Source organism: Myotis davidii, unplaced genomic scaffold, assembly GCF_000327345.1.
Source record: "Myotis davidii unplaced genomic scaffold, ASM32734v1 scaffold1350, whole genome shotgun sequence".
Lineage (NCBI taxonomy): Eukaryota > Metazoa > Chordata > Mammalia > Chiroptera > Vespertilionidae > Myotis > Myotis davidii.
This window is the reverse complement of record NW_006283656.1, coordinates 494,078-507,135: the sequence shown is the minus strand read 5'-3', so window position 1 is coordinate 507,135 and position 13,058 is coordinate 494,078. Positions and strand designations below refer to the sequence as shown.

The window sequence follows — 13,058 nt, the reverse complement described above, 5'->3', positions numbered from 1 at the left end:
ATTTCTCATGCAATGAAACCTCAGGAAAGGCAGCTGGGCATCTGGTTTGCTGGGTGTCCGGGGAGGGGGGCGCCTGCCCCCTTCAGGGCGGAGGTTTCCGAGGTAAAGCCTGAGCAGGGCCTTCAGGGAGGGCCTCTGGTTGGGTCTGGGGGAATCTCTGGATCAAAAATAAGGCCATCTTTGTCACTGGCTGGCATCAAAGCAGCAACAGTTCGGCAACTGTTCAGTGTATGAACAATGCTCCAGCCAACCGAAACACCTGGCCAGGGCACTTTCCATTTGTTTTTCAGGACTCTAGGAATTTAAGGAACAAGTGGGACTCTGTAGCAGGTGCGCAGTCTACCACTTTAGTCTAATTGTGGAAGTTGTGTTTAAAATGCACAGAAATCTCACAGGCTTTTTTTTTTAATGCACATAATAGTTCCACCTTTTCTTCTGCCAGTTCTGGCTTTCTTAAACCACTCTTATTACTAAATACATTATTCGTGTGTCTCTTAATCTTGGATCTCACTACCGATAAACATCATCATCATCTATCCTTGGATCTTAGTATTGATAAAACTCCTCTTGTGGATTATATTAATAAGAAAAATTGTAATATTTTAGTCTATGACTTAATTTTGTCAAGATTACATGAAATATGTTATAAGTGCTACAATATAGTTTGTGGAAATTTTAGAAAGATGTTGCCTATGTCTTACATTTTTTTCTGCTGTATATAAAAATTATTTGGAATGATTTTTAGTGACTGAAATAATCACAATTTTATGTAGTTATAAAACAGTTTTTAACGTATTCGCATAGGCTTTTATTTAAGTAAACCACAGTGCTTATTTCCCCCCAACACAGGTGATTTACTTAAGACTTTCCTATATTAAAGAAATATCTCCTTCTTTTTTCAGATCAGCATCTCAGGCATGTTGAAAAAGATGTTTTGATCCCTAAAATAATGAGAGAAAAGGCCCGAGAGAGATGTTCTGAACAAGTTCAAGGTAATATTCAAATATTCATATAAAGATCAAATACATTTTTTATAATATGATCTGAATGTAATCCTTAGCCTTAGAGTCAAGTAGTCAATGAATTAATATGTATGAATTGTTTCTCACCTTTCACTGAGATACCAGGGTTTCAGCTTTTGGAACTTCCAGATAATATTGAATTCATTTACAATTTAAAAATATTCTCTCAAATTATTAGTAAAAAACGCTTTTTCCCTCCCAGAAGTATAGTTACGTACAGAGACTTAGTATGAGTATTTTGGAGAAACAAGTCATTCTGGTGGTTTTGATAGAGCAAGAAGAAACATAAAATAAAACATGTACCTGTTTTTCATCTGTCAACATATTCATACAGGAATATATTCCAAGATGATTTTCTTTGGTGTCATTGTTTATTGCCAAATTGTTAATGGAATTCCATAGTACTTATTATGAGTCTGTTGTGTTTTTTTTTAATGTTTTATCTTGACGAGTAGAAGCTATTTATGTAAATCGGAGTAGGGGGGTGGGACCTTTTCTGCTTAGGGCCATTTGGATATTTATAACTTTACTAGAGGCCTGATGCACGAAATTTGTGCAAGAGTAGGCCTTCCTTCCCCCAGCTGCCGGCTCCGGCTTTCCTCTGGCACCAGGGACCCGGGCTTCCCTCGCAGCCCTAGCTTCATCCAGAAGGTTGTCTGGAAGGATGTTTGGCTGTCTGGTCTAATTAGCATATTATGCCTTTATTATTATAGATTCTCAGGCCATACAAAATTATCAACTTAAACATTAGCCTGCTATATTTGGTCAAACATTTAATTAGCTCACCCCCAATGCCTTGGCAGGGCCAAACTAAATGATTTCACTGGCCTTATATGGCCCTTGGGCCAGACATTCCCCGCCCCTGAAAATGGATGTACTATGCACCCACATACGTATGTTTTCTTTGGAGAATGTTTTAAAATACTTTTAATAGAATATTGCTATATTCTATAAACCTAGAGATGTATTGTTGATTAATATGTAACATGGTAAAAAATGTAAGCAAACCAGTGGAAGGTGAAAAATGAGGCTATAAATGATTAAAAAGTCAGTTGGCAGTATTATTGTAGAAATGTCTTTTAAAAATAATCTACCTCTTAGAATGGCCAGCTAAAAGAAATAGTAGTAAAATTTTGCTAAGGTAGGCTACTTTCCTGGCTCCCCTTCTTCACTTTCCCCTGTAGTCTTCTTCATTGATGGACCACAGTAATTCTTAGCAGAGTGATGTGCTGCCACTTCACTACAGGTTTCTCTACAGGGAAGCCAGGCTGTATCAACTGTAGTTTTGGGACTTTGGATGCTGGGAATATTTCTGTTCCTCTAATGTCTCTCCTTAGAGAATGACCTTTGCGATTAATGGATGGAGGCAGTAAAAAAGAATAGTTCCTCAGAACTGACATTGTATGATGGTCATTTCTTTGTCTTACATGACTTATTAGGACATATTCCAGTTTAACTTCGTTTATAAATTAGATTTAAATTAAATCCATCTATATATATATAAAAGGCTAATATGCAAAGTGTCCCTGTGGGAGATAGACTGGGAGACCGGAAGTTCTATTGCTTGCTATGACGTGCCCTGATCACCAGGGGGCAACGCAGAACAAAGGGAGGCCCCGGCCGGCATCTGGGGAAGGGAGGCCCCAGCTGGCAGCCAGAGGCCCCAATTGACCCTGATCACCAGCCAGGCCTAGGGACCCTACCCATGCACGAATTTCGTGCACTGGGCATCTAATTTATAAATAAATTTGTTTATAAATTACTAATAATTTATTAGTGTCATTCTATGGTATTACTCGTGCTTTCATTATGAATTAGTTGTTTAATCAGAGCACTTTCCTTTTACACACACCCCCCCTCCCATGTGTCAGGGAAAATTAACTCATTGGCACCTGCAGGCAGGGTTCAGTGCACATCTGGCACTGGCAGTTATGCTGGTAGTCTCATCTCCTGATTCAGGTGGGGAGGTTAAAACTTAAAAATGGATAATAAAGTTATAGTGTTAGGGTCAACTTTTCACTACCAGGAAAATTTAATAAGTAACTGGCCTAAAGTTATAAATATGAGTTGTATTTATGCAGTCTTGTAACGCATTAATTTGATACCTCGAGTGATAGATTGACTTTTTACTCCCATGATTCAGATGAAAATGCAGAATGATTTTGTGGCTTTGGGTTTTAGAACTGTCTTTTCTTACTTGTAGATGATGAAACTTTGTTTTTGAAATGTAGGAGAGTATAAGTTTAAATTATTTGTGTTCCACAACTACCACTTTGTAATGGTACAGAAAAAAAAATGTTTAATTTTTGCTTCTTCAAAAAAAATTACGTTGTTTAGGGTGTTGACATGGTTCAGTTTCTCTTATTAACATACTTAAAATCTTCTGATGATTGAAAGCATCTTAAAACTTGGGTTATTTCAATGCATTTGTAATTATTAGAATATGTTATAACAATTGATTTTTTAACAATTGAAATTTTATAGATAATCATATATTGATTTTTTTTAGGCCATATGGTCCAAAACAGTGTTTTACAATCTAAAATTGATTACTTTATAAAGGAATAATCCTTAGTATTCTTCCAGTTTAAACCTTGTGAATTAGGAAAGAACATACATTGATATTAAGCGTCTGAGCAACAGCTACATTTAAACTGAAAAACAAGATGCAAATTAGAATCAGGATACTTCCACTGTAATTTATTTACTATTTATCACCTTTGCTTTATTAAATAATTACAGGATTTTATATAAAAGCATTACGCATTGTATACTTCTTAGATAAAGATATAGGAATTTTAATAAGTGATCTGACTTTCTGCTAAATGCCTGAAACATGATTATGTAGGAAAGCTTTTCTGTTAGATTTTTTTTTTTTTCTCATGTCATTGCAACCCAGTTGATCATAAGAATTGGGTCAGGCTGCCAGCAACTTAGGTTTGTGAAGGGAATGGAACAGCTTTTTGAGGGACAAAGAGAAATGAAATCACTTTCAATGAAAGCAAGATGCTTCATTATAGTCACCAACAGCAGTTATTGACAGCTACACTTCCTATTAACAAGGAGCATTTAACTAAGAGTTTGGCTGTTGGATCTTTGGACTTGATCTAATTTGCTAGCATTAATTAGTTTCTTTTGAGCACAGACACTTGGTGCTCACAGCTATAGATTTGGAGGGCTAATTAGGATAGAAAATTGAACAGAATGGGGTAAGGCATTAACCTTCAACCATTACCAGCTGGGACACTGATAAAGACCACAGAGTCCAAATGCTCTCTATTGATGTGAAGAGTACCCTAATGAATATCAATTTCAGCCAGCTTGCTATATTCTTACTAGTTTTCTCTTCATTATAAAATTTAACCAGCTTCCATGATACCTTCATTATCTATATATACACTATTGTTTTTCATTATACACTGATTTAGTCTGAGTTGCACATTTCACCTTATGTTTTAAACATAAAATTGATCTTTAGCAGCTGATAATATTTAGAATATCTCATCAGTACAATAAAATTTAACTTTTATCTACAATGACATGATTCTAATTCTACATTGAATTTTTATAGTCTCCTCTCTCAAAAGCCAAACAGAAGTCCCCTTCCACCAAGCATGATGGTGGAATCATTTTTTCTTGGATCTGAGAGTTAACAACTTGTGGTTGATGACCTTTGGAGGTTACTTTCCACTCTGTGACTTTTTCCATGTGTGTGTGGTTTTTTTTAAATATTTTTATTGATTTCAGAGAGGGAGAGAGAGTTTGAAACATCAATGATGAGGGAGAATCATCGATCGGCTGTCTCCTGCACGCCCCACACCAGGATTGAGCCCAAAACCTGGGCATGTGCCCCCTACTGGAATTGAACCAGGAATCCCCCCAGTCCTCAGGCCGACGCCCTATCCACTAAGCCAAACCAGTCATGGATCCCAGGTGTTTTGACACTTTGCTTACTTAATGATTTATATTTTCTATGTTAGTAATACTTTAAAAATATTTTTGTCATGTATATTGGTAAATTATGCATTCTAATAATTACAAATTTCACTTCTGGAAATAGAGCCTCCATTAAGAGAGTCATTGAACTGCTGTATTTTAAAAATTCCTCATTATATTTGCTTTTTTGGATTGCATAGTTGGCATCTGATATTGTCTCTATGCTGAAGAATGAAGTTTGTTTTAAAAATAATAAAAACGGTAGAATTAAAAATAATAAGAACCTTTTTTTTTCTTTTGTGATGACAGTTCAAGACCAAAAAAGAACACTGTCATCAGGGATAGCCTGGAACATTCTTTACCCTAGCCATATTCTCCTACTTACCTCCTTTGGGCTTCTTACATTGTTTTAATGTTTCTTTTATATCATTTTCTTCTGTTGCCATGTTATTGATCATTTGACCAATAGGTGGGGCTTGATTCTAAAGGAATTATATATAATATAAGGAAGCAAGGATTATTTGTTTTTTTTGAAACATCAAAGAGCTATACTTAAATAACACAGAAGCTTGATAAAATGCCTACTCTTTTCTATCTGTCAGATACAACTGAAGTATGTTACATTTTGCTAAATTCCAAACATACATGAATAGACAAAAAAGAAGAGAAAATTAAGAATGCTTAGGACAGTCTTTCAGAGGTTTCCAGGCAGAGAACTATCAAAAAATTATGAAAACAATTGGAGGCTATAAATGAACAAAGTAATCTTCTCTCTGTGTTGCTTGAACCTGCTGAAGATTTCATTTGTTGTTTGAATACTGTCATTACCACATATATTTTTGCCATTTAACCAGTTCACCAATGTTAACCAACACTGAAGTGGAGGTGTCACATATCTTTAGACTGGTTTGGATATATTATGATAATATATAAAATTACCAAATATGATGATAGCTGTTACAGTACATATTATGTATGTATTCTAAGAAATACAGAGTATGTTATGTACTCTAAGAAATGTGTGTGTGTGTGTGTGTGTGTGTCGGTGTGTGTGTGTGTGTCGGTGTGTGTGTGTGTGTCGGTGTGTGTGTGTGTGTCGGTGTGTGTGTGTGTGTCGGTGTGTGTGTGTGTGTGTGTGTGTGTATGGCAGACTTCCTCTTCTTAGGACCTACACTGGACTGTGTCAGGGTCCCCAAGACCAGCTCTGGGTTTGGTGATTTGCTAGGAGGACTCATGGCTAAGATTTATTTAAGCTAAAGGATACAAGCAAAACCAACAAAGGGAAAAGGCACATGGGATGAAGTCCAGAGGAAATGAGCTCAGGCTTCCAAGAGTCCTCTCCCAGTAGAGTCACTGAGGATGCCCTTCTTTCTTCAGCAGTGAGTTGTGATCACACGCATGAAATGTTGTCCACTAGGGAAACTCAGACTCAGTCCGCAGAGTTTTTACTGGAGTTGGTCACATGGGCAGCCTCTGCCTAGCATGTCCCAGAGTTTCAGAATCCCAGAAGGAAAGCAGGTGTGCAGTATAATCATATGGTTTGCACAAACAGTTTAGACACAGCAAGCCACTTCTCTGAAATAGGGAGCAGGGGGAACACTCCCCAAATTTTGGGTCTGTGGCTCTACATAAACAAGCTACAGACCATTAACTCATTAAAAGTGCAGTCACACCCACATAGCATAATAATTTGAGTTATGTGTTGAAATTAAATGTTTAATTTTATAATTTGTAATTAGCAATATCTACTTTGATGTTACTTTTTACCGAAATTTACTTTTCTTAATTTTCATTACCTTGTATCTTCATATGAAAAAAGTCATTCAATAAAATATGTAGTAATTAATACTTGATTTTATGAAGGATCATTAACAAATGTGAACATGTTCATATGCTGTTTTTAAAAGCATGCTTTAAAATTATGTACATGGTATAATCCCAATGATAACAAAGTGATGGATATATGTAGGAAAAATAAACACCTTCAAAATTTAATAATAAATATCCGGAAATATGGGAAGAAAAAAGGTAAATCATAGGTTATTTCTTTTCCTATGTGTAGTTTTTTCATATTCGCCAAAATGAAAACATCACTTTCTTTAAATAAACATTTTTATTTCTGCATGCACAAATTATAAGTGATGAGTTGATGAATTATGACAGAGTAAACATATATTTATACCACTATTGAAGTCAAGAAATAGAAGTTACCAGAAGCCAGCCTTCTTTGTGCTCTTTCCCAATCACTGTCCTTTTCTTTCTCCCCAAAAGTAACCACCATTTTGATTGCAAACTGCATAGATTAGTTTGCCTGTTTTTTAATTTTAATGGAATCATACAGTATGTGCTCTTTTGGGTCTGATTTCTTTACTCAACATTATGTTTGTTAGGTTTATCCATGTTTTTGCATGTAATAATAGTTACTTCATTTTCATTGTCATATAGTACCACTATATGAATGTGCTATTCTTTATTTACCCATTCTACTGGGATGAATTTTAGTTCATTTTTGGTTTTTATACAAACATTTTTGTTTATGTCCTTGGGTACCCATATGCCATATGGGATTTCTGGGTCATATGATATATATAATCTCAACTTCAGTGGATAATATTAAACAGTCTTCAAATTATTGGAAGTATACTAGAGTTTTTAAAACAACCATAAAGAAATATGGGAGGAAGAAGGATAATGAGTGATTTTTACAGATTTTTAAAAATTCTTCCTAATGAACATATATTTCTTTAAAAAATAAAACTATAAAGAATCAAATGTTATATTTTATTATATAAAAACTAAATATAGAAAAGGAAATTTTTCTGTATGTCACATGCTATAAAATAATTGAAAGAAGGATTATAGACTAGGAAAATATATTTCTAATGTTAGTGAGATATCCTTAGTATAGAAAAACTTATTATCAATAAGAAATTGATGAATATCCAGTTTAGCAAATGAGCAAAGGACACAAAATTTCTTTTTAATACATATTATTAAAAATGAAAAAATTTGTTCTAACTTCAGTGGGTTAATTGCAGGCCACTCTCTATATACTACTATATGTAACCTATAAACTTGATGGCATTTAAAATTCATAATGGAAAGTTTCAACTTCTGGCATGGCCTAATAGCTCTCATTACACTTGTTCTATTGAGTGGCTAAGACTCTGATCAAAACAAAGACAAAAACTCTTTGGTCTTGCTAGTTTGAAGAACTGGCACACGGTTTGTATAACTGCAGGCCCTGGGAAGTTTGTATTTATGTGTGGTATGGTGGGGTGAGGGGAAGGGAAGAGCATAAATCCCAACGAGGAGACAGCCAGAAAAGAGGAGCCTCAAATTCTGTGCATAAAATCCTGTATCTCTGGCTCAGTTCTAAATCCCATATGGGGCAAATCCCAAGCAGCTCATTTAAGGCTGGAAACTGAACCAAAATTTGAGCTGCTACCCACTGTACATTGTAGGGCAAGCATGTCAAACTCAAAGGCTATCACGGGCCAAATAAACAAGGTTTAAGTTTATTTGGGCCGCAAAAAAACAAAAACTTCAATTTTCATAGAAACATGCTTTTATTTTGATAGAGACCTGCTGAATACAAAGGGCTGAAATAAATGAGTAATCGTTAACATAAAATAATAGAACATTTTAATAAAAATTAATATTTTTTTCTTGAACCTTAACTTACCAGACACTGAGGAACTGCACAAATTAATAAGTGTAACGCAAATAAACCAATTTTCCTTGTTCTCCAAAAGCGAAATATTTCCTGCTGTGTACACAACAAGTCAGTCCAAGACTAATGACATGGCATTCAGCTGCTAAAATATTCGCTGCAAGTATTAGTGGAAAGAAATGGTGCACCTGCGTGTAAGGCGCATAAGGGAAATGAATGCAACACAATTATAGTAATCAGTCATTAATGAACGTTGTAGTTCATTAATAATAATTATGTGTAACAGGATATTGTAAAAATTAAGTTACAAAAATTTTTATTAAAATGTTTCTTACATACTGTTATATTGGCTGGGCCACAAAAATATTTGTTGTGGGCCACAAGTTTGACATGCTTGTTGTAGGGAGATGGGTCTGCAGTTTCGGTTCAAAGAAAATTCACTGCTTAAATAAATATGAAAGAAAAAAATGTTTTTAGAGAAACTGAACAGAATTCAAACTTTTTACATATTATTCACAATATTCATGATGCAATGCTAACTTATTCAGTGTGTACAGAAACAGGAAAATATGACCTATTTTCAATAGAAATCAAGGGATGCCAATCTCAAGATAACAAAGATGTTGGTATTAGCAGACAAGAATTTTAAATAAGCTGTTATAATTGCTTAAGAATATAAGGGAAAGTATGATTATAATGAATAAAAAGACAAGAAATCTTAACAGATATTTCAAAACAATAAAAAAGACCCAAATTGAAATTCTAGAACGGAAAAAAATTCTGACATAAAAACTTCAGAATGAAAACGACAGGAGTCATGAACCTAAAGAAAGATCAATAGAAATAATCTAAAAAACGGGGGCCAAAAGGTTTAAAATATGAACAGAATCTCAGGGACCTATAGAAAAATAACATACAGGTAACTTTTATGTAATTAGAATTGCCTACCGACCAGAATGGCTACAATTAAAACTCTGACAGGATTCCCTAAACACACACCTACCCAATGAGCCAACATATAGTAGTTTTTTCATAATATTCAGAAAGTGAAAATAGCCCACACATCTCTCAAGAGGAGAAAGAATTCAAACTTTATACAAGCAGAATTGAAAGATTAATTCTGAAATAGAACACAAAACAAATGGACTATTTTCATTTCTAAATGTTGGCATTCTTTTAAACTAGAAGCTGTTCATGAACTTGACAGGCAATGATGTGTGTTTGCCAGAGATGACGGGACACTTTTCAGACTGCAGTGGCATAACCTCTGGCATTTATGAAGTGTCATGCTGCTGTGTGAGGATGAGCATTAACTGTAGTGTAGTATTTCTACATAGTTAACTGTGACAGTCTTTCTTTCATTCTTATAGGTGTCCTTAGGCATATATTATTCACTAGAGGCCCAGTGCAGGAATTCGTGCGTGGGTGGGGACTGTCCGGCCCACTCCAGTCGGGCCAGGCCAGCCATAGGGAGGGGCCACAGGCTGTTGGCTGGCCGGCCCCACCCCCGCTTGGGGTGGGGGGGCTGGTTAGGGGTGGAGCTGGCTGTGGGGAGGGGCTGCAGGCAGTTGGCCAGCCAGCCCTGCCCTTGATCAGGGTGAGGGGGCCGATCGGGGGAGGGGTCGTGGCCAGTCAGGGCGAGGGGCTGCAGGTGGTTGGCTGGCCAGACCTGTCCCCTGGTCGAACTCCTGGTTGAACTCCCGGTTGAACTCCTGGTCAAGGGGACAATTTGCATATTAGCCTTTTATTATATAGGATTATCTTTTCTAGAGAAATTGATTAGCTGGATTTGTCAGATTTTTAAATCTAACAGTTTACTTGATTTTCCATTTCCAAAGCTGAAGAAAAACCTCTTTGATCTAAGAATGGCTAAATAGTAGTTTATGGTTTATTCTCTGAATTTAAATGGCAATTGACTTCTGCTTACATAACCTGAAAGTTCAGTGTCAGTGTGCTTCTCCCTCCCCTCAACCCCCAATCAACACCAGTAGTTTTATTCTACATCTTTAAAATAAAAGCCTAAGCAACTCTTACGGTGGAACAACAAAACCTCTTTGATCTAAGAATGGCTAAATAGTAGTTTATGGTTTATTCTCTGAATTTAAATGGCAATTGACTTCTGCTTACATAACCTGAAAGTTCAGTGTCAGTGTGCTTCTCCCTCCCCTCAACCCCCAATCAACACCAGTAGTTTTATTCTACATCTTTAAAATAAAAGCCTAAGCAACTCTTACGGTGGAACAACCAGAACAACCGGTCGCTATGATGTACACTGACCACCGGGGGGCAGACGCTCAACACAGGAGCTGCCCCCTGCTGGTCAGTGCACTCCCACAGAAGTTCAGTGTCAGTGTGCTTCTCCCTCCCCTCACCCCCCAATCAACACCAGTAGTTTTATTCTGCATCTTTAAAATAAAAGCCTAAGCAGTAAGGAGCGAGGGGTCCTGGACTGCGAGAAGGAGAGAGAAGATTTCCAGAGCAAGAAACATGCTGGCAGACATCCCCCTAAGCCGTCAGTTGGACATCCCCCAAGGGCTCCCGGACTGCTAGAGGGCACAGGCTGGGCTGAGGGACACCCCCCGCATCACCTCCCACCCCGCACAAATTTCATGCACTGGGCCTCTAGTTTTAATGTAATACCTGTGCTCATACCTTTAAAAGGCATTAATGAATAATCTGTTTACAATGATTCTTTTTATCCTTTTGATTCCTCACCATAACCCTAAAACTGGTTATAATGATGTCTAAATTCAACCACAGCACAAATTTAACTCTGAATCCATATTATTAGATGTCTTTGCTTACTTTAAATATCTCTGCTAGCAAAGCTTGAGAAAACCTTATTGAATTTGACTTACTAGGACATATAAACGTTATACAAGGTTCCCAGGTCGTCACACACAAGTTTAGCTTCCTCTTAACTTTCTGAACTTCACCATGTTTTATTACCAAGCATTTCTGTAGTTCATCCCCACACTTACACCTCCCTAGACAGCGAGGTTGCCAAAGAACTTGCCAAAGTCTGTCTGCTTTCCCAAAATTCTTCATTGATTAGCCTCCGGTCAAACCATGGGTTAATATCAAACACATGACTAGAATCCAGTTCTCTTTGAAAACTATATTGTCTCACTTTCAGTTGTGTTTCTAAGCCTATTGGATCCTTGAGCTCAGGTGATATTTCCATTCTGACAGTAGTCCTTTATTGTGCTGGAGGATGCCTTTATGATTAGTAGTGGCAATTCTGTTCCAGCTCAGTGCAGATTAATGGAGCTACAGCCTTTGATTACTTTTCTCATCACTCAAATATACAAACTGAACCCTAGACCATCCTAGAAGAGTGAAGACCGTATTTGGAAATTTCATACTCACTTTCAAGGGAGCTAGACAGTCATTGAACCCTAAATTAGTCAGTACAGGGTACAAATTCAAGTTTAAGATATGTTGCATCCTATTCTGTGCCTGGTGTATCTCCCATAGATTTATTTTATACCTAGCTCATAAACTTTAAACTTTTGAAAAGTTGAATTTATGATCCTATAGAAGGTTTGACTAACCATACTTTTTGATGTGCTAGTGTGAAAAATTGAAACAGTTTGTTTTTCTCTTATTTGGGCCTCAGGAGACCATATGTTCAACATACATATTGTTGATTTATTAAGGAACTCTTTAGTTTTGTTAGTCCCCATGATTTTTAGAGTGGACATAATTACTCAATGCTCAGTGACAAAGGATTCATGCAATTTCTTCTCCATTACCTGTTCCTTCCACATTCCCCCTGGTAAGATTTATTCAGATGATGAAATTCAAATCATATTTTTATTGTAGAACCTCTTCTCTGTCATTATAATTGGAGTGCATTTGATGTTCATCTCTCACACAGAGGCTAGATCAGCGGTCCTCAGTCCTTGCTATACATCAGAATTATCTGATGCATAATTCAGGCTCCCTTCCACAAAGAAAGGTATTTTCGTTCGTTTGTTTGTTTTTTCCATAAGCTCCCAAGGTGAGTTGAATATGCACCAAGGTTTGAGAAACAAGGGATTAGCCAAAGGCACAAAATTATCCCTTAAAGCAGCTCACAGTAAAAGGCCATATGGATTTTACTCCTGTCCCCAGCACATCTTTTATATATATACTAGAGGCCCGGTGCACAAAAATTTGTGCACTCGAGGGGGAAGGGGGGTCCCTTAGCCCGGCCTTTGCCCTCTCGTAGTCTGGGACCCCTGGGAGATAACAACCTGCTGGCTTAGGCCTGCTCCCGGATGGCAGGGCCGATGGGGGAGCCCTAGGTGCAGCCCCTGGTCTGGCTCAGAGCAGGGCCAATTGGGGAGGTGGGGCGCCTTCCCCTGTCACACTCAAGGCAGGGTCGATGGGGAGGTTATGGCTCTACCCTGTCACACGCAGAGCAGGGCCAGTTGGGGGGGGGC

At 37.2% G+C, this 13,058-nt stretch overlaps 1 protein-coding gene across 1 annotated transcript in view; it reads left to right on the top strand.

The window, feature by feature from the left end:
* The window catches only part of CMC1 (C-x(9)-C motif containing 1), a 55,650-nt gene that overhangs the window by 14,099 nt on the left and 28,493 nt on the right, over positions 1 to 13,058 (top strand). The window contains exon 2 of the mRNA XM_006753884.2: positions 903 to 992. Within this exon, the coding sequence (XP_006753947.1) occupies positions 903 to 992 (90 nt within the window). The remainder of the gene's footprint in view (positions 1 to 902; positions 993 to 13,058) is intronic.